General features: G+C 50.5%; 2 protein-coding genes across 9 annotated transcripts in view; both read right to left on the reverse strand.

The window, feature by feature from the left end:
• Positions 1-2630, reverse strand: part of Flnb (filamin B) — a 143946-nt gene extending 141316 nt beyond the window's left edge. For all 7 annotated transcript variants that reach the window (XM_004864237.3, XM_004864235.3, XM_004864234.3 and 4 more), the window contains exon 1: positions 2191-2630. In XM_004864237.3, coding sequence (XP_004864294.2) covers positions 2191-2482 — 292 coding nt within the window. In that variant the 5' untranslated portion in view covers positions 2483-2630. The remainder of the gene's footprint in view (positions 1-2190) is intronic.
• Positions 2631-12072: 9442 nt separating this feature from the next.
• On the reverse strand, positions 12073-17624 carry LOC101713912 (uncharacterized). 2 transcript variants are annotated; one of them, XM_021243968.2, is made up of 3 exons: positions 16366-17624; positions 15716-15769; positions 12073-12951 (listed from the first exon to the last, which is right to left on the reverse strand). In XM_021243968.2, exons 1-3 carry the CDS (start codon positions 16795-16797, stop codon positions 12883-12885), a joined length of 555 nt encoding a protein of 184 aa, XP_021099627.1. In that variant the 5' UTR covers positions 16798-17624; the 3' UTR covers positions 12073-12882. The 2 variants fall into 2 exon arrangements, with proteins under 2 accessions (XP_021099627.1, XP_021099626.1); XM_021243967.2 differs by having other exon boundaries at positions 16309-17609.
• Between the last annotated feature and the right edge of the window lie 741 nt (positions 17625-18365).

Consider the following 18365-nt stretch of genomic DNA (forward strand, 5'->3'; position numbering starts at 1 on the left):
GCCCAACCTGCACAATTCAACTGCAGAGACAACCCTCCCCACCTGCCAAAAAAAAATTTTAAAGTAAAAAGAGCTGTGAACATAGCTCAGTCCAATAGCTCTCTGGGTTCAATGCTCATACCACGAAAGACAAAAAGAAAAGAAAATCTTGAGGATCGATTTAAAAAAATTTAAAGAGACCCAACAAAGTCTAGAATGGGACACACTAGCTCAGTGCTGATGCAAAGCCATGCTGGAAGCAGATGCTGCCTGTGTAAACAGCTGGTAAATCAGGCAGCCCAGGATTTTCTGGTGCTGTGGTTTCCTTTTTTTTTTTTAAAGAGAGATTTTATGTCATGCTTGGATACTCCTGGCTTACTTTAAGTTTCTTTGTGCAGTTAATTAAATAAATACACATTTTTAAAACAAAGAAGAACAGATCTAAGTCGAGCTCAGCCAGGCCTTGAAATTCCTCAAAGGAAAGGCTGGTTTCTGAAAAGGAAAGAATTCCAGAATTCTGAGGTTCTCCCTCCCCAGTACAGGAGAGGGACCCCCAAAGAGGACAATAGCACCCCACCCCCTGCACCTTCCTGCTGAAGAGAAGCATTCTGGGGAAGGCAGGCCAGCTACTGAGATAGCTGGTGAGTGGGCCCAGGAAGCAGGAAGCAGCCTCACCGGCCAGGACAGGTGTGGGAGAAGGCCAGGGCGGGGCTGGGTGGAGGCTCAGGCTAGAGGGAACCCTTTTCCACTGGAGAAAGTGCCAGCAGCCACACCTACCTCCCTTTCTTTCAGTCACTAAAATCTTTGTAAGGGCCTCATTTCCTTAGGAAGAGACCCCAGACCCAGGCCACCCCCTCTCTAGCAAAACACACACAATGCAGGCACATACTCTGCACACCTACACAGACTTTTTGCACACTACACACATGGTATATGCACACAGGTCTGAATGCGCGCGCGCGCACACACACACACACACACACACACACACACACACACTATAAACCCCTCATCCCCAGTGCCCAATGTCACAGCCCACATCCTGGGCAGCCCTGTGACCCCTGTGCCAGCCTCCAATTATCCGGGGTTAGAAGGGATCAGAAGGGAGACCTCATCCTCGCTCCTGCTCTCCAGTCCAGCAGGCGGGACACCAGCTCCCTCCCTCTTTCAGGAAGACTGGTGAGAGGGCAGGGAAACAAAGCCTCCTTTCTCATTGTCACCCACTTCCTTCAATTCTGGACCCTACTTACTAACCTTGGGAAAGTCAATTAACCTTCTAGACCCTCTTATCTGTAAAATGGCATGCGAGCTCCTTGGCTAGTGTGATGTATAAGGACACAAGGCTGTGGACACACAGCAGGAACCAGTTGGGCACTCTACAAGACAGCAGTTACCACCAAGTGTGGTGGTGCACAGGGCTAATCCCAGCTATTCAGGAGGCTGAGGCAGGAGGGCGGTAACTTCGTAGCTAGGCTGGGCAACTTGGCCAGAACCCGTTTTGAAATAAAATTTAAAAGAGGGCTGGGGAGGCGGTCCTCATAGGTACAACACTGGCCTAGCAGGGCCGAGGTCCTGATTTCAATCGCCAGGACCGCAAAAAATGTCAGAAAAGACAGCAATTACTACTATCATCTCCATCTCTAAACCATCTCAACCTGAGGAGACCTGCTAGCGCAGAGCCGGGAGCAGAAGGAGCGAAAAGGACACACCCCCGCGGCTCCCCGTCCGGGTCCACACCCATTCCAGCGACGGCGGGGAGGGCAGAGGTCCTTCTCCACCTAGGCAGGGAGGCCCCAAACCCGCGGAACGGTCCCTCCCAGGTCTCTCGCCCGGACTTAGAGCCAACGCCCATTCGGGGGCCCCAGAGAGCACGGGCCTGAAGCCCGGAGCCGAAGGCGAGCGCTCCCGGGGGCATCCGAATCGAGGGGCCCGACCCCGGGGACGGCAGACGCGGGTTTCCAGTCTCCAGCTCCGACACCGGCGCCCCAAGTTCAGAGAAAAGCCTCACGTCCACCTGCGATCCCAATCCCAGCCTCCAGGCGCACGGTGGGGCGCACGGTCCCGCCAGGGCCCAGCCCCACGACGCCACCGGGGAGACCCCGGTCCCTGTGTCCCCTCCGCGGGGGGCCACCCCAGCCTCGGCGCCCACACCCAGCGGGGAGCGCAGGGGCGCGCTGGGGACCCGCCCGGTGCGGACGCGTGGGCACTCACCGATGGACACGAGTTTGATGCTCTCCCGGTCCAGGAACTCGAGCGCCACGGACACGTTCTCCAGCTGCATCTGGCGGAAGGTGGGCCGCTGGTGGTACTTGCGGTACATGTGCTTCTGGCTGAGCACCTCGAGCAGCGCGATGAGCCGCAGCCCGTCGCTCAGGTCGGTCTGCAGGTTCCCGATGCGCTTGTTCACGCACTTCAGGTGCTCGTTGCACCAGCGTGTGAAGGTGTTCTGCTGGATCTTCTTCCACGGCGCGTCCTCCGCCAAATCCTTCTCTGTCACCGGCATCCTGGCGGCGGGGAGAGCACAAAGCGCGACGAGCTGCCGGGGTCTGGTGTCGGGAGGCCCAAGGGCCGGGAAGCGCGAACAGAGACGGAACGCGAGCGGGGTTCGAACTCGCTACTGCTGCTGCCGTAGCCGCGGCCGGAGCTGCTCTGCCGTCTCCCGCCCCTGGGCGCGCGAGGCTGTTGGCCCCGCGCCTGCGCGCTGAGCCGCTCCGCCCCGAAGCACCGCCCCTTTCCCCCACCCCCGCTCCGACCAGGCTGCAGCCGGTCCCGGGCCGCGCTCGCCCCCTGCCGCAGGAAGAGGGCACTGAGCCCCCGCAGCCTGCAAGGCTTCCCAGGACCAACGCTCTATTCCCACCACTCCTGGCAGGCAGGATGTCCGGCTTTAAGGAGAAGGTCACCCAGCCAGCCCCACAGCGAGGAGACTTGAGGAGGCGGGGCCTGGACAGAATAGGCAGGGGCCGTGACCTGGGAGGAGCGCAGCGGCTGGGGAAGCATTCATCGTCCCCCTGTGGGATCAGTAAGGGTCGTTGTGCGCCCCTGCTGTTTGCCAGGCTCTCTTCTCAGCCCGCAAGCGATGGCCAGTAAAACAGATTTACCGTCCAACACCAGGGAGTGCAGAGCCTGATGTTGTTGTCACAAAGCTTAGTAGGAGTAATAAAAACGGGAACACCTGTAGTCCCAGCACTAGGCAGGAAGATCACAAGTTAGCTCCAGCCTGGGCAATTAGCACTGACTTACCAAGTCTTTGTCTCAAAGTAAAAAAAATAAGGAATGAGGTTGTAGCTCAGTGAGAAAGCCCTGAGATAGATCTCCAGTAAATAATAATAATAATGATTAATAATAATAATAATAATAATAATAATAAATGTTTGCTATTACTCACCTATAGCTGATGTAACAAATTATCAAGGCCATATCTTTTTTTTTTTTTTAAAGAATCTTTTTTTTTTGGTACTAGGGATTGAACTCCGGTCCTTGTGCTTGCGGGCCAGGCAGCAGCACCACTGAGCTAAATCCCCGGCCCTCAAGGCCATATCTTATGGGGGGGCACTAAGGATCGAACCCAGGACTTTCACACTGAGCTACATCCTCATTCCTTATCTTAGTTTTGTTTTCTTTCTTTCTTTTTTGGTACTCAGGATTGAACTCAGGACCTTGGGCATGCGAGGCAGGCAACGGGACCACTGAGCTAAATCCCCAGCCCAGTTTTGTTTTATTTTGAGACAATTCTTGCTCAATCACTTAGTCATCTAGGCTGGTCTCAAACTTGCCATTCTCTTGCCTTGGAGTGCAGGGATTACAGTGGGATTACCATGCCCAGCTAAACCCTAGTGTTTCTTGAAAATACAAATTTCTTTCTTTCTTTTTTTTTTAAGTGCAAACTTCTAAAAACCAAAAACAAAACAACAAAAAAAAGAGCTGGGCATATGCCTGCAATCCCAGCACTCGGGAGGCTGAGGCAAGAGGATTGCCACGAGTTGGAGGCCAGCCTGGGCTACATAGTGAGTTCAAGCCCCAGCCTGAACTACATAACGAGACCTTGTCTCAAAAAACCAAAAAAGGGCTGGGGATGTAGCTCAGTAGTTCCGGCGCCTGCCTCGCCTGCCTCGCAAGTGTAAGGTCCCGAGTTCGATCCCCAGTACCAAAAAAACCCCAAAAATATATAATAAAATAAAAATAAAGATTTCTTATTTTATAGTTCCATAGATGTCCCACATAGGTCTCCCTAAGCTAAAATCAAGCTTTGGCAGGATGCATTCCTTTCTGCAATCTCCCGGAAAGAATCTGTTCCCTTGTCTTTTCCAGCTTCTACAAGCTGCCGGCATGCCTTGGGCTATGACACATTCCTCTGTCATCTGCAGTCAGCTAGAGTCTGTCTGGCACCATCATTTCTGGGCCCCACAGTCATGTCTCCCTTAACTTTTTTTTTTTGGTACCGGGGATTACATTGGGTTAGTCCAGGCTGAGATTCCCCACTTCAGAGTCAGCAGATTAGCAATCTCAATGGCATTTGCATCCTTAACTCCTCTTCATCACATAGGGTGATATTCATCAGTCCTGGAAAGCGGGATGTGAACGTCTTGGGTGCCATCGTTCTGCCTGCCACACCATGTATAAGCGCCTACTGTGCACCGTCCAAGTTCTGTGCTAGGTGCTGGGATTCGGTGGAGCCCCAAGCCGGGTCTCTGCTATTCAGAGCCTGAATAATGATGAGTAATAGCTAGCACTGAAGCAGCACCTGCTGTGTGCCGAGCCCTTTCCTTGCTCTGAGCCCCATTTGATAGTTAACTGAGAGGTTAAGTAGCTTTCCCAGGCTGCACAGCACAATCAGAACTGGGAGCCAAGTCTATAAAAAGTTACGGTGGCCTGGGACGGAAGAGGCCTCCGAACCCAGGTTTGTGGAGAGGTCAAGGCAGGCAGGCTCCCTGAGAAAGGGGCTGGGCAGGATGGAGGGCAAGGGTTTCCAGCCCTGGGGTTCAGTGTAACCATTCTATCTTTGGTGCTAGCTGAAGAGATTGCAGCAGCCTGGGGGAAAGAGTCTGTTTCCTGGGGCAGCCCACAGTAGGGACTCAAGAACAGTTCGGCTGCTCCTCCCCCAGGCCTGAGGCTCTCAGTTCCTCTTACTTTCCTCCATCCAAACCCATCCATCAGAACTTTATCAGCCAGAGTGCTGCTCCCTCAGGGACCATCTCCTTCCTGCCTGGTGAGAAGTTTATGATCAGCTGCACCAAACCACCAGCTGTTCATGTGCTAAGGTTCCTCTTTAAGTGTCATTTAAAGGCTGGGGATTTAGCTCAGTGGTCCTGCTGCCTACCTCGCAAGTGCAAAGTCCTGAGTTCGATCCCCAGTACCAAAAAAAAGAAGTGTCATTTAAAAAGTGAAATAAGCCAGGCCTGGTGACACACTCCTGTAATCCCAGACCCTGTGAGGCTGAGGCAAGAGGATTGCTGCAAGTTTGAGACCAGCCTGGGCTACTTAGTGAGTAAGGCCAGCCTGAGCTATATAATTTCAAAAAAAAGAGTAGACCCCCGGTACCAAAAAAAAAAAAGTAAAGCCAGGGATGTAGCTCAGTGGCGCTGTGTCTGCCTGGCAAGCACAAGGTCCTGAGTTTGATCCTCAGTACCCCCCCAAAAAAGTAAAATGAGCATTCGTTTTTTTTGGGGGGGGGGTACCAGGAATCAAACTCGGGATCTTGTGCTTGTGAAGCAGGTGCGGAACTACTGAGCTAAACCCCCGGACCCAAAAAAGTAAAATGAAATGGGTTAAATTATAGTAACACAGTCCCACTTTGCTCAAAACTAAGGCATTTCAGGCTAGGGATTTAGCTCAGTGCCACTGTGCCTGCCTTTCAAGCACAAGGTCCTGAGTTTGATCCCTGGTACTCCAAAAAAAAAAAAGTTCAGATAATTATGGGCCAGGGATTTAGCTCAGTGGTTCCGGCGCCTGCCTCGAAAGCACAAGGTCCCGAGTTCGATCCCCAGAACCAAAAAAAAAACAACAAAAAAAAAAACTAAGGCATTTCCTGCCATGCAAGCCTTTAAGACCAGAGAAGTCCCTGGCAACCCAGAACAAGTTGCTCACCCCACCCAGTATATCCAAAATATCATCATTTCAACATACAATTGATATTTTAAAATATTTTTATATTGTATTTTTACTCCTCTTTTGTACTGTCTTTCAAAATTGAAGTGTATTTGAGCTGGGATGTAGCTCAGTGGCACCACGAAAGGTCCTGAGTTTGATCCCCGGTACAAAAAAAAAATTTAGGGCCGGGGATTTAGCTCAGTGGTTCCGCTGCCTACCTCACAAGCACAAGGTCCTGAGTTCAATCCCCAGTACCAAAAAAAAAAAAAAAAATTTGAAGCGTATTTTATGCTCACAGACTATGCCAATTCAGATCAGCCACGTTTTAAGTGCTTAGCAGTCACCCATGGCTACTGGTGGGTATAGTGTCAGACAGTGCAGGGACAGAGATGGGCCCGACACTGCAGTTCAGAAGCTGGAGACAGACTTGTACCTTTCCAGGTCCTGACCTTGGGACTGTGTCCCTCTTTGTGAAATCCACGTCCCCAGTTCAGGAACTCCTGCTGCATCAGAGCTGTCCCACGTAAATTTCACCCTGTGTTTTCTTAGCATCTTGGGGTTCACTACTTAGAGTAAGATGTCAGGCTATTCACAAAACCGGAGTAATGATAATAATAGAAACTTCCATTTCCGGGGTATTGGCATCATCTCATTTAACCTTCACAGGGACCCTAGGGGACATTGTTACTATCCCTATTTTACAAATAAGGCAACTGAGCCTGGAAGGGGTAGATAGATCCCTGAGGCCACAGAGTAGCAGAGCACAGATATGAAGAAAAGCAATGAACATGGTTAAGAGCACGGACCTGCAGCAGCCTCTGACTGTGTTTCCTTACCTGTAACCCAGGGACATTAAACCTCCCAGGAGGTCTGATTGATGAGAAAGTGTCTAGAGCACTTAGCATGGAAGATCCACTGAGGGAAATGACACTGCTGTCACCCTGATTATTATTACACCTTCCACGGTGAATATGCCCAGTGTGGACTAAAAACTCCAGATTTATTCATTTGTTTACTCGTTTTCTTTTTGTGGTGCTAGGGATCGAAGCCTCATGATTGCCAGGCAAGTGCTAGGCGGTCTACACCCCAAATCCCAAGTTACAGATTTAAGAACCCGCTTTCCAAAGGGAACAGAAATGGACAAACAGGCCTAGCAAAATGATTTTCTGTCTTCTCCAGGGCGTGGCCCCCAGGCTTCTCTGCCCCAGGGTGGGGCCCTTCTCAGTTGTAATTTCACACCCGTGTCCACACCCTCTTAGCAAGAAACAGAAACAAAAATCTATCCGAGAATATCTGCTCTGCCTCCACCACCCAGGAGGGAGAGAGCTGGTTCCCAAGCAGCTCCCTAGAGAGGTGAGAGGTCCCCAAGCCCTGGCCGGCTCTGCAGGAAGGGAGCAGCGCCAGGAGCAGGCCCTCCCCACGGGCTTGGCTAAGGCACCTAGGTGTTTTGAAGGTCAGAAGATCCCGCTGGAGATGGTTCAGGCCCGAACCCTGACCCTCTCACTGTACCCCACCTGTGGTCATGGGGCTCAGAACGGGCCAAGTAGTGCTTGATAGAGTCCCTCTCTACTGGACTCACACTGTAGGCCCAGGGACCCAACTTGTACTCTGTCCTTTATGCTCACAGCTGTGGCCAGTGCCACTTCCTAGTGCCAGGAACTGAGCTAGATGCATCTTAACACAGGTTCTCTCTTCCAACCTTTTCAAGAATGCTATGAACTTGATACTATTATTATGATCCCATGTTCCAGGTAGGGAAACTGAGGCTCCAAATACAAGTTCAGTCGCTTACTCAGGTTCTATAAATAGTAACATCAGAATCTGGATCCAGGCCTTGTTTTAACCAACTCAAGAGGCTGGTTCTGGACCTTTGAGCTCTCCGGTCCCTCTGGTCCCAGAGTACCCAGAGAAGGTGAAGCAGGGAGAGCAGCAGCCAGCGAGCACTCAGCAAGGGGTGGAGACGGTGTCTGCCAAGGGCTTCTGCTTCCTCCCAGGGCCTTCCCATCCCTGGCAGACACCAGACCAGAGCCAGCCTCAACCCCACCCCAGTCTTGCTGGAATCACACAAAAAAATTTTTAATTGCAGATGACTGGGGTCCTCTTCCTCTTCCAAGCCTGGCTTTTGCTTCTTTAGAAGATTTATGTATGAATCTATTCTTTCTTTCTTTCTTTCTTTCTTTCTTTCTTTCTTTCTTTCTTTCTTTCTATTATATGTGCTGCTGAAGTGAGCACTTTTTCTTTCTTTTTAAACGCCAGACAAATACCACGGAGTACTTTTCTGCTAAAAAAAATTATGTCCAGGGGCCAGGGATTTAACTCAGTGGTTTTGCCGCCTGCTGCGCAAGCGCAAGGACTGGAGTACCAAAAAACAAAACAAAACAAAACTATGTGGAGACTGCTCAAGGTAGTGCATGTCTGGAATCTCAGGTATTCAGGAGGCTGAGGCAGAAGAATCAGTTCAAGGCCAGCCTGAACAGAATAAGACCCTCTCTCAGACAAACAAACAAACAAACAAACCTAAATTGGGCAACCTGAATTGCCCAAGCTGAATATTTTTACTTGTTTGTTTGTTTGTTTGTTTTGAGACAAGGTCTCACTAGGTAGTTCAGGCTGGTCCTGAACTCACTGTGTAGCCCAGACTGGCCTCGAGGCAATCCTCCTGCCTCAGCCTCCCAAGTGCTGGGATTACAGTTGTGAGCCACCATGCCCAGCCTCCAGTGTTTTTTAAACATACACTGTGGGTAAGAATGTAAAATGGCATATCCACTTCAGAAAACAATTCCTTAAAAAGTTAAACGCATACCTACCATACGATCCAGCCATTTCACTTGTAGGTGATTACCAAAGAGAAATAAAAGCAAGTGTCTATAAAAAGACTTCTGTGTTCATACTAGCTTTACTTTTTTTTTTGGGTGCCGGGGATCAAACTTGGGACCTTGTGCTTGTGAGGCAGGCACTGGAACCACTAAGCTAAATCCCTGGCCCTTTTTTTTTTGGGTACCGGGCATCAAACTCCGGACCTTGTGCTTTCTTTCGAGGCAGGCGGTTTTTTGTTTTGTTTTGTTTTTGAGACTGGGTCTCACTATGTAGCCCAGGCTGGCCTCAAACTCAAGGTGATCCTCCTGCCTCAGCCTCCCAAGTGCTGGGACTACAGGTGTGCGCCCCATGTCCGGCCAGCTTTACTTATAATCACCTAAATCTGCAAATAATGCATAGATCCATTAACAAATGAATGGATGAACAAACTGGTGCCTCCGCAGGATGTAACTGTCCCTGGTAATGGAAAGGAAGTGCTGGTGCACACATGGGCACAGAGAAATCCCAGAATAATTATGCTGAATGAAAGGATCCAGGCAGAAAAACAAAAGAGTACATAGCCTGTGTTTCTATTTTACATGAAATTCTGGGAAGTACAAACTAGTCTGTATGACAGAGAGATTCACTCCGTCCTGGGGAGTGGGAGCAGGCAAGGAGGGGTGGGAGGCCAAGACTGCAGGAGCGTGAGGAGACTGGGCAATGGGCAGCTTCACCGCTTCCGCTGCAGTAATGGTGTCACCCACGCACCTCCATACGTGGGTGATTATCGAATTGTACACTTTGTGTCAGGTTTACTATTTGTCAATCATAAAAGGGAGGACGGGAGGGAAAGAGAAGAGAAAAACAGAAACTTCTGCTTTTGTGGGCAGAAAAGCAAGAAGGACAATTTCAGTGGCACAACACATAGAAACCTGGGCGCTCTGACTGCATAACGTGTTTGCCTTCCAAATCTCGTTCCCCACCCATCGTTCCAGAGGATGCAGAGCACATCAAATGTGCTTTTACTCAGCCCCTGACCGGCAGGTCCTTTCTCTCCCCTTCCCCCCACGAAAGGCGAAAGAAGTGGAATCCCGCTGACATGGAGTCAGATAAGGTTTCCTTATCTCCCTTGCTCCATGACGGCCCCAGCTTCTCTCCAAGGAGGCTGCAGGCTGCGAGGAATGTGATGACACACGTTCCCTTTGAAGCTAGCTTTGGCCGGTAAATACATTCTCAGTTCAGAGCAGAAGCACCCCATAGGGTAGGCCCTTCCAAAAGAGCTGCAGTCAGCCCTCCCTTCAGATGCTCAGACTTCTCTAACAGCGAGGAGAGGGATGTGGCTGAAGTCCATATGGTGCATTTTTTTTCTTGGGTTTCCCTAGAGTCCAAACTGAGAATGCTCCTATGCTGGGCATGATGGTGCATGCTTGTAATTCCAGCACTGCGGAGGCTGAGGCAGGAGGATCGCCACCACTTCAAGGCCAACCTGGACTGCATAACAAGATCCTGTCTCAAAAACAAACAAACAAACAAACAAACTGGGAACACTTCTGGCTACAGGAAGCTCGTTGATAAGCAACAAGAAAACAGTTAGAGGGGTGGAGATTTAGCTTAGGGGTTCTACCGCCTGCCTCGAAAGCACAAGGTCCTGAGTTTGATCCCCAGTACCGAAAGAAAAAGAAAACAATTACAGCATGGTTGACCAAGCTTTAAGGAGGTGTTGGCAGGTCTCCTGTATCCCAGGTGCAAGAGGTTTGGTTTTTTTCCCCCTATATTTTGGGGTGATGGAGATATTCGCCTTTTTTATGGTACTAGAGATGAACTCAGAGCCCCTTTACACTGAGCTACAGTCCTTTTTCTTAATTTTTAATTTTGAGATAGGGTCTCACTAAGTCACTGGATTTCTCAGTCTCTGGGCTACACTTTTCTACGTACATCTTTTCTAATGCATGTGAGCAATGCAGAGTGGAGAGGTTTGTTTTGGTGAATGCATTCAACATATCTTGATCATTTTCAATCCTGTTACCTTCTTTCCTACCTTGTTTTTCTTGTTGGCACATATCACTTCCTAGTTCGTAGTGTATCAACTATGCACACTATACAATTTATTTATCTTGTTTATACTCTGCCTTCCCAAACAGCTCCAGGAAGATACCACTGCCTGGAACGTGCCTGGCCTGCAGCAGGTGCTTGGTAAATACTTGAAGTCACACAAGTGAAGGAATCCTTGCTGGAGGTTTTAGCATGGAAGAAAGGCTCTGCCACTTTTTAGTCTCATGACATTCAGAGGTTGCATTATTCATCCTCTAACACTTCATCTGCCTCAGTGGCCAAAAAAGAGTGGTAGCATCTGTGCTTCTTGGTCACCAGCAGAGCCTAAGAGAGAAGTGTGGCCGTGCGGGGGAAGAGCTACCTCCGCTATGGTTTGCATGCTACGTCCCCACAAGCCTCGCTGTGCTGAGGGCTGGTTGCTGGTGGGATTTGGAGGTGTGACTGGGTTGAGAGGGCTCTACCTGCACCAGTAGATCCATCTACCGAGGGGATCATAATTTGATGCCTGATGGGAGGTGCTGGAAACAGGAAGTGGGGCCTACTTGAAGGAAGTGGGTCGTGGAGCTGTGACACTGGGTGCTGTCTCTGGTCCCCAGTCCCTTCCTCTTGGGCACACTCACCCTGTGCTTCCCAGCTCCCATGAGGTGAGCAGCTTTCCTCTGCCACCTTCCTCCACCGTGATATTCTCCCTCACCACAGGCCTGAAGCCAGGGAGCCAGCCGACTGTGGACAGAAACCTCTGAGACCATCAGCTGAAATAAACCTTTCCTCCTCTAAGTTGATTTTCTCAGGTATTCTGTCACAGTGATGAAAAGCTGACTAATACACTGAAGTGCTCCGGAAAGTTTCTGAGGGTCTGCTCCTGTCAGGTGGGATGCCAGGCACGGAAGGGTGTGGCATGTATCAGAAACTCCTGCCCACTGGGAGCTGCTGCCCAGCCAGAGAGACGGACGAGGTGACAAACACAGCCTGATCACAACCCTGATCTACCATCTGTCAAGCCCAGTACTTTGCACGGTTCCATGTTACCCTTACTAGCTGGGCACCACCAGCAGCTCTATCTTACACCCAGGGAAATTGCAGCAAGATCTTCAGAAATAAACGCTTACATTACCTCTAGATATATGTCCAAGAGAAATGAAGACATGTGCACACAGAGACGTATGAATTTTTTTAGTGGGTGGTTCTGGGGATGGAAACCAGGGCCTCACACATGCTAGACAAATCCTCTAGTACTGAGCTACATCTCCAGCCATGTCTATTTCTTTTTCTTTTCTTTTCTTTTCTTTTTTTTTTTTGGTACTGGGGATTGAACCCAGGACCTTGCACTTGTGAGCTAGGCGCCAGAACATATCTATTTCATTTTGAGACAGGATCTGTCTAAATTGCACAGGCTGGCCTCAAATTTTCGATCCTCCTGCCTCAGCCTCCCCAGCAGCTGGGATTACAGGTGTATGCCACCACCCCTCGCTGAATAGTTGTCCATGCCAGCTCCATAACAGGCAAACCCAAAGAGCCCTAGCAGCAGAGTCAAGGTCACCAAGGGAGGGGCAAGGGAGGAGGGAGAGTGAGTACTTAATGAGGTCGGGGTGTTCAGTGGGGTAATGAAAATGTCTGAAGACTAGAGGGAGCTGGCGGTTGCACAACATTGTGAAATAAAACAGTTTATTTTCAGTTCTTGGATCTGTATTTGATTCTTTTTTTATAGTTTCTAGTTTTGTGCAAACTTTTTTTTTTTTTGGTGCCAGGGATCAAACTCGGGACCTTGCGCTTGCGAGGCAGGCGCTGGAACCATAGTTTCTAGTTTTGTGCTGAAGTTCTTGTCGTCCGATTTGCAAATATATTAATCACAGCTAATAGAGTCAGAGTCCTCCTTCAAAGCTGGGGGCAACTCCAGACTTCAGCCTCACCTTTCTGGACCATCTCTGGGGGTGATGCTGGCTGGAAATTTGCCCAACTATGTCCACCTCAGTGAGTCTGGAAGCACCGGCACCCTACCACCCCCGCCAGGGCTCTTCGGCTTATGTAGACAATGGTCTGAAAATTAAAAAGCAAAACATAAATGTTTAGGTTGGCAAAACTGCAGGAGTTTCTTTTGTTTATTTGGTTTTTTGAGACAGGGTCTCACTATGCAAGTTCAGCCTGGCTTTGGGCTCACTATGTAGCCAAAGCTGGCCTCAAACTTGCAGCGATCCTCCTGCCTCTGCCTCCTGAGTGCTGGGATTACAGCCGTGGGCCACCACACATGCAAAACTGCAGTTTCTAAAGCTGTGTTATTTATTTACTTATTAGGGGAACATTTCTCCCTATTTCATCCCAAGAAATACTACATAATGTAATGTCTTGAGGAAATTACTTTTTAGATAATGATAAGAGCTGCCATTTACTGAGTGCCTCAAGCAGGCTAAGCCTTTTAAGAATTTTACACCTGCTGACTCACTGTGGTCTTCATAAAAAGCCTAAGCACAGGGCTGGAGGTAGACCTCAGTGATAGAACACTTATCTAGTATGTGTAAGACCGTGGGTCTGACTCCTAGCACCTCAAAGGAAAAAAGACAAAGGCCTAGAACCAGGTTTGGCCACCTCTGTGGCTGTGAGACTGAAGGAGCCACGGCCCAGAGAGCCTAAGACATTGACCTGAGGACACACAGCTCGTCCAAAGTGCAGTAGAGGCTTGAATCCGGGTCCAACCACCTCCCCGGCATTTTTCTTTCTGACCGAAAAGGAATGAGCAACCTGGCAATAAAGTCAGAAAAATTTGCCAGTACCATGTGGAAAATGGCTACTGAGGAAGAAGCAGGGATCCGGAGACAGGCACAGAGTTCTGAGTTCCATTTGAGGGGCCCTGGCTTTGAGGACACAGGACTTAACGTCTCGGAGTCAGTGTCTTTCTCTGTAAACCGAGACTGATGAAGGGACTCAGCCCCAGCCCCTAACCCTTCTCCCCTCTCCAGTGGAGCCTGTCCTTCCCGCTGGGGAGGCCTGGGCCAGGGAGAACAAAGGGATCCAGCCGTCTGGGCTGGCATCTGGCTCTTGAAGGAAACTAGACTTGGGCACCAGGCCCTGCAATGGGGAAGAGTAAAGACAGCACCTTCCCAGGCCAACCGAAGCCCCCCTGCAAGTCCCCATGCTCCTACAGGGAAGCAGGACACTCAGCACACTGTCACCCCAAAACCTGAAGGCCTCCCAAGACCAGAGCCCTGACACCTCAGCACTCAGTCCCTCGGTCAGCACCCATTCACTGAGGCTCACCTGCCGTTCAGGACGCTCCTGGTGGCTAGTGACAGAAACCTAGATTAAACTCCTAAAGCAAAAAGAGGGTTAAAGCCAGGCATGATGGTACAGGTCTATAATCCCAGCGCTCTGGGAGGCTGAAGCAGGAGGATCACAAGTTTGGGTTGCTTGGACAACATTTAGTGATTTAGCAAGACTCTGTATAAAAATACAAAATAAAATAAAATAAAGGTTAAAAGCCCTGAGTTCAATCCCTAGCACCACAAAGGGTGGGGGGACGAAGGCTCCCTGTGACCAGACAGTCTAGGGAGCAGTTCAGACGCCGCTGGGCCCAGGGTCCTCGGTGGCATCACCACAGCCTGCTCACGCCATGCTAGGCTCTGCCCCGCTCTGTCGGTTCCTTGTGAGGCAGCCCCTTCCCCCGCGGTGACAGAGACAAGGGCGGCCGTGCCAGGCTGAGCCCTCAGCAACCCTGGCGGGCGGGTGGGCGGGTCCAGGGCTGCTGCTACTGGCTCAGGTGGCCTGGCGGTGGCAGTCAGAGGGACCCCACTTCTCATCGGCTCCCCTGGCTCACACATTGCTGCTGCTGTGGGGACCGGAAGGGGACACGGCCGGCCCGCCTGCCCCAGACACTGCTCTGAGGGCTCCAGGTATGCACTGTTCTCCCCGTCAGGCAGGTGAGGGAACGCACAGAGATCAAGCTACCTGCCCAGGCCACACGGTGCGGGCAGAGCAAGGCTGGGCCCCAAATCTCAGCACTTATGACTTTGGGCCTCCCTCCTAACCTCAGCTCCTAGCATTTCACCCTCGAGCTCTGTCCTCTGCCGAACTGAATCCCTCCCTGCTCCTCAAAGGACAAAGCTTTCTTTCTCCTCCTGGGATTCTTTTGCCCTAGCTGCTTCCTTTGCTCACCATCATCCCTTTCCTTTTATTTATTCATTTATTTGTCAGTAATATCCTTTTTTTTTTTTCAGTAATATCCTTTTTGTTGTTGTTTTTGAGATAGGGTCTCACTAAGTCACTCAGTTGCCCAGGCTGGGCTTGAACTCCTAAACCTCCTGCCTCAGCCTCCCAGAGTGCTGGGATCCCAGGCCTGCACCACCACCCCCAGCTGACACACAGTAGTTGTGCACGCTTAGGGGACACAAGGTGGCATTTCAAGGCATGCCTACGATGTGTGCTGTGCTCCTTCCCCCAGGTTACTTTCCTACTCAACCCTGTGCCTTGGCCAAAGCAGCCCTCACTTAGGCCCGGCCTGCTGGCCTTCAACAGCGGGGCCCTTTGCTGAGCCCACCAGCCCAGCTGTCCCCTGTCTGCATGAGATTGTGACTGCCAGCCGATGCTGAGGCACCCCACAGGTGTCAGCCTCACTGCTGCTGTCAGAACATGCCGGGCACAGCTGCTTGGGCATGGGCTGCTCACACTGCCACAGTGCAACGGCTTGACACACACAGACGTCTTCTCACACAGCTATGGAGGCCGAAGTCACAACTCGGTCCCTCAGCTAAAGTCGAGGTGTTAGCAGGGCTACTTCCGCCTGCAGGTTCCAGGGGCGAAGTTCCCTCACCTCTTCCAGCTTCCGAGGGCCACCTGCATCTTGGCTTGTGGTCTTCTCTTCTGCCTTTAAAGAAGACAACATGACATCTTCAAAGCCCTTTCTTGCTGGGCACAGTGGCACACACCTGTAAACCCTGCTACATGGGAGGCTAAGGCAGGAGAATCACAAGTTGGAGTCCAGCCGGGGCAATTTAGCAACACCCTGCCTCAAAATAAAAAGGTGCTGGGTTCCAGCTCCAGGACAGCCAAAAAAAGAAAAAGAAGAGAAAGAGAAGAGAAGGAGGAAGAGAAGGAAGAGAGGAAGAAAAAGAAAAAAGTATCGTTTCCCTTTTTTGCCTTTGCTTCACCATCTGTGTCTTCTACCTGGAGGACAGAAGGAGGAGCCCCTCTTATAAGAAGTAGGATAATGGGCCGGGGATTTAGCTCGGTGGTTTCTCCACCTGCTGCGCAAGTGCAAGGATCCAAGTTCCATCCCCGGTACCAAAAAAAGAAAAGTAGGGTCAGCCTTGAAGTTGTGGTGATCCTCCTGCCTCAGCCTCCCAAGTGCTGGGATTGTACAGGTGCATGTACCATCACGCCCTGCCTGATATTTTAAAGGGTTACCTTTCTGCCTCCCACAGGGGTCAGACGTGCAGGCTCTGAGCCATGGGTGGCCCCTACCTCACAAAGCCCTGGGCTGTTCCAGGATCGAGTAGAGACGGAAGTCCAAAGTGCAGAGGCCCAGTGAAAGTGGTGGACAAAGGTTGGAGGGTGCTGGGTTTGGGCCGGGCTAGGGCAGAGTGCTTCCTCACTGCCTGAGGCCCCTGGCTCCACCCCTAGCAACACAAAGAGCTTCAAAAAGAAGTGTGGTCTTTGTTTGGGTTCCCACCAGCAGACCCCGAGTCTGCCTGTCATTTCTTGCTTCCCTTCCGGAGGTGACTTCTTGAGAAGGCACTGGCAGGGAAGCTGGGAGGCAGGAAGCCTGCGGGCGGCGCACGAAGGAGTTTCCTGCAGCTGGACCTGACCCTGCAGAGGGCCCCGAGCACTCAGCCAGTACTTGGGGGCTGAGGGAGATGAGAGGCCCCGCTCCAGCCCTCTGTCCTCCACCTGCATGGGCTGAGCCGGCTCTGCAATCAGAGGAAGTCCTCCGGCGAAGGGTCAGGACCTAAACCTGGCCGAAGGGTCTGGGTGGGCACAGAGGGTTGCTGCAAACGTCACTCGGCCAGGGACCCTGATCCGGTCACTGGACACAAAGCAGATCCTCAGGCCTGAGGCTGGGGACGCCAGTCACAATCCCTGCTCTGCCCGGGGAACAGAGGGCGGGCTGGGTCACACGGTGGAAAGCGGGGCCATGGAGACCGTGGTCCTGGTGGAGGACAGCGTGTTTGGCCTTCTGCGGGTGGGCGCGAGTAGAGCTCAGAGAGGCGGGGTGGACAACGGAAAGGGGGAGAAGTCCCCAGAGGCAGGGGAAGGCCGGCTACTCCTCCGCAATCAAACCCGGAGGCCTCACACACTCAGCCCCCCAGCGGTGGAGGCAAAGGTTGCTCCGGTGTCAGGAAACCTGCCAGGCCTGGGTTCCGCACCAGGGTTGATTTGAACAGGAGACCAGAGCACCTGGACACTGCACCTCCCACTCAACCTGCACCCCTCCATCTTCCCAGTCCCCTCTCTGCTCGAAACCCGGAGGGACTCAGCCAACAGAATGTGGTCCGTTCCTCCTCGGAGCCTGGGATTTGGGCCTTGACACCTTGACCCTCTGTGAACTTCTGAAATGAGGCCCTTTTTGAGGTGCTGCTCTAACCCTGGGACCCAACCTACACCCATGATCTATACACATGACCTCATCCTCTTTCTTTCTTTCTTTCTTTCTTTCTTTCTTTCTTTCTTTCTTTCTTTCTTTTTATTTTTTCTTTCTTTCTTTCTTTCTTTTTTTTATGGAGAATTTGTTTATTTGTTTAATGAAACCAGTACTGTTTGGACACAAAACTAGTTTATAAATATATATATATATATATAATGTAATATATATATGTTTTATATATATATATATATTTTACAAGCAGAAACTAATACCAGCTGGCATTTCTAAAAGGAGCCCAGAGCAGAGGAAAGATACTTCTAGCCAAAGGGAGGCAAATTAAATTTTAAAATGTTTAATACATTCCTTCTCACTTAGTCACATTGCCCCATCAAAGTGATTATGAGACACACACGACTTCTAACAAACTCAAAGTACAGCCACGCTTTTCAGCCAGTGTATTCATGACATTGACAAAGATTATTCACATGTTGTAATTTAATTCTATTTCGATGTGTTTTATAAATACTTTCAAGTATGGGAGAATATTTTAAAGGACTTGATTTTCTTTTTTAATATAGAACATGAGCAAAAATGATTCTCTTACCTTAATTGGCCCAGATTACCCAAAAGTAATTAAACAGCAAAAGAACAAAGTAAGGCTGATTTTTGGTCCTATAACACCATAAGATTCCATCACTGCAGAATATCTTAATGTGCACATAATTACTCACATAGAAATGTCAGTCGACATCAATCGAGCGAGATGGACAGGTCGTTACTGCAAAGTCCTCTGGCCACTGGTGGGCTGCTTGCACTTTCTCTGCTTCCAGAGCCAGGCACTCCAGGGCTTTTCATCTGTTGCTTATGAGTTGTTCAATAC

This window comes from Heterocephalus glaber, unplaced genomic scaffold (genome assembly GCF_053883595.1).
Source record: "Heterocephalus glaber isolate CG9 unplaced genomic scaffold, H.glaber_assembly_v1.0 deba00001472, whole genome shotgun sequence".
Classification (NCBI taxonomy): domain Eukaryota; kingdom Metazoa; phylum Chordata; class Mammalia; order Rodentia; family Bathyergidae; genus Heterocephalus; species Heterocephalus glaber.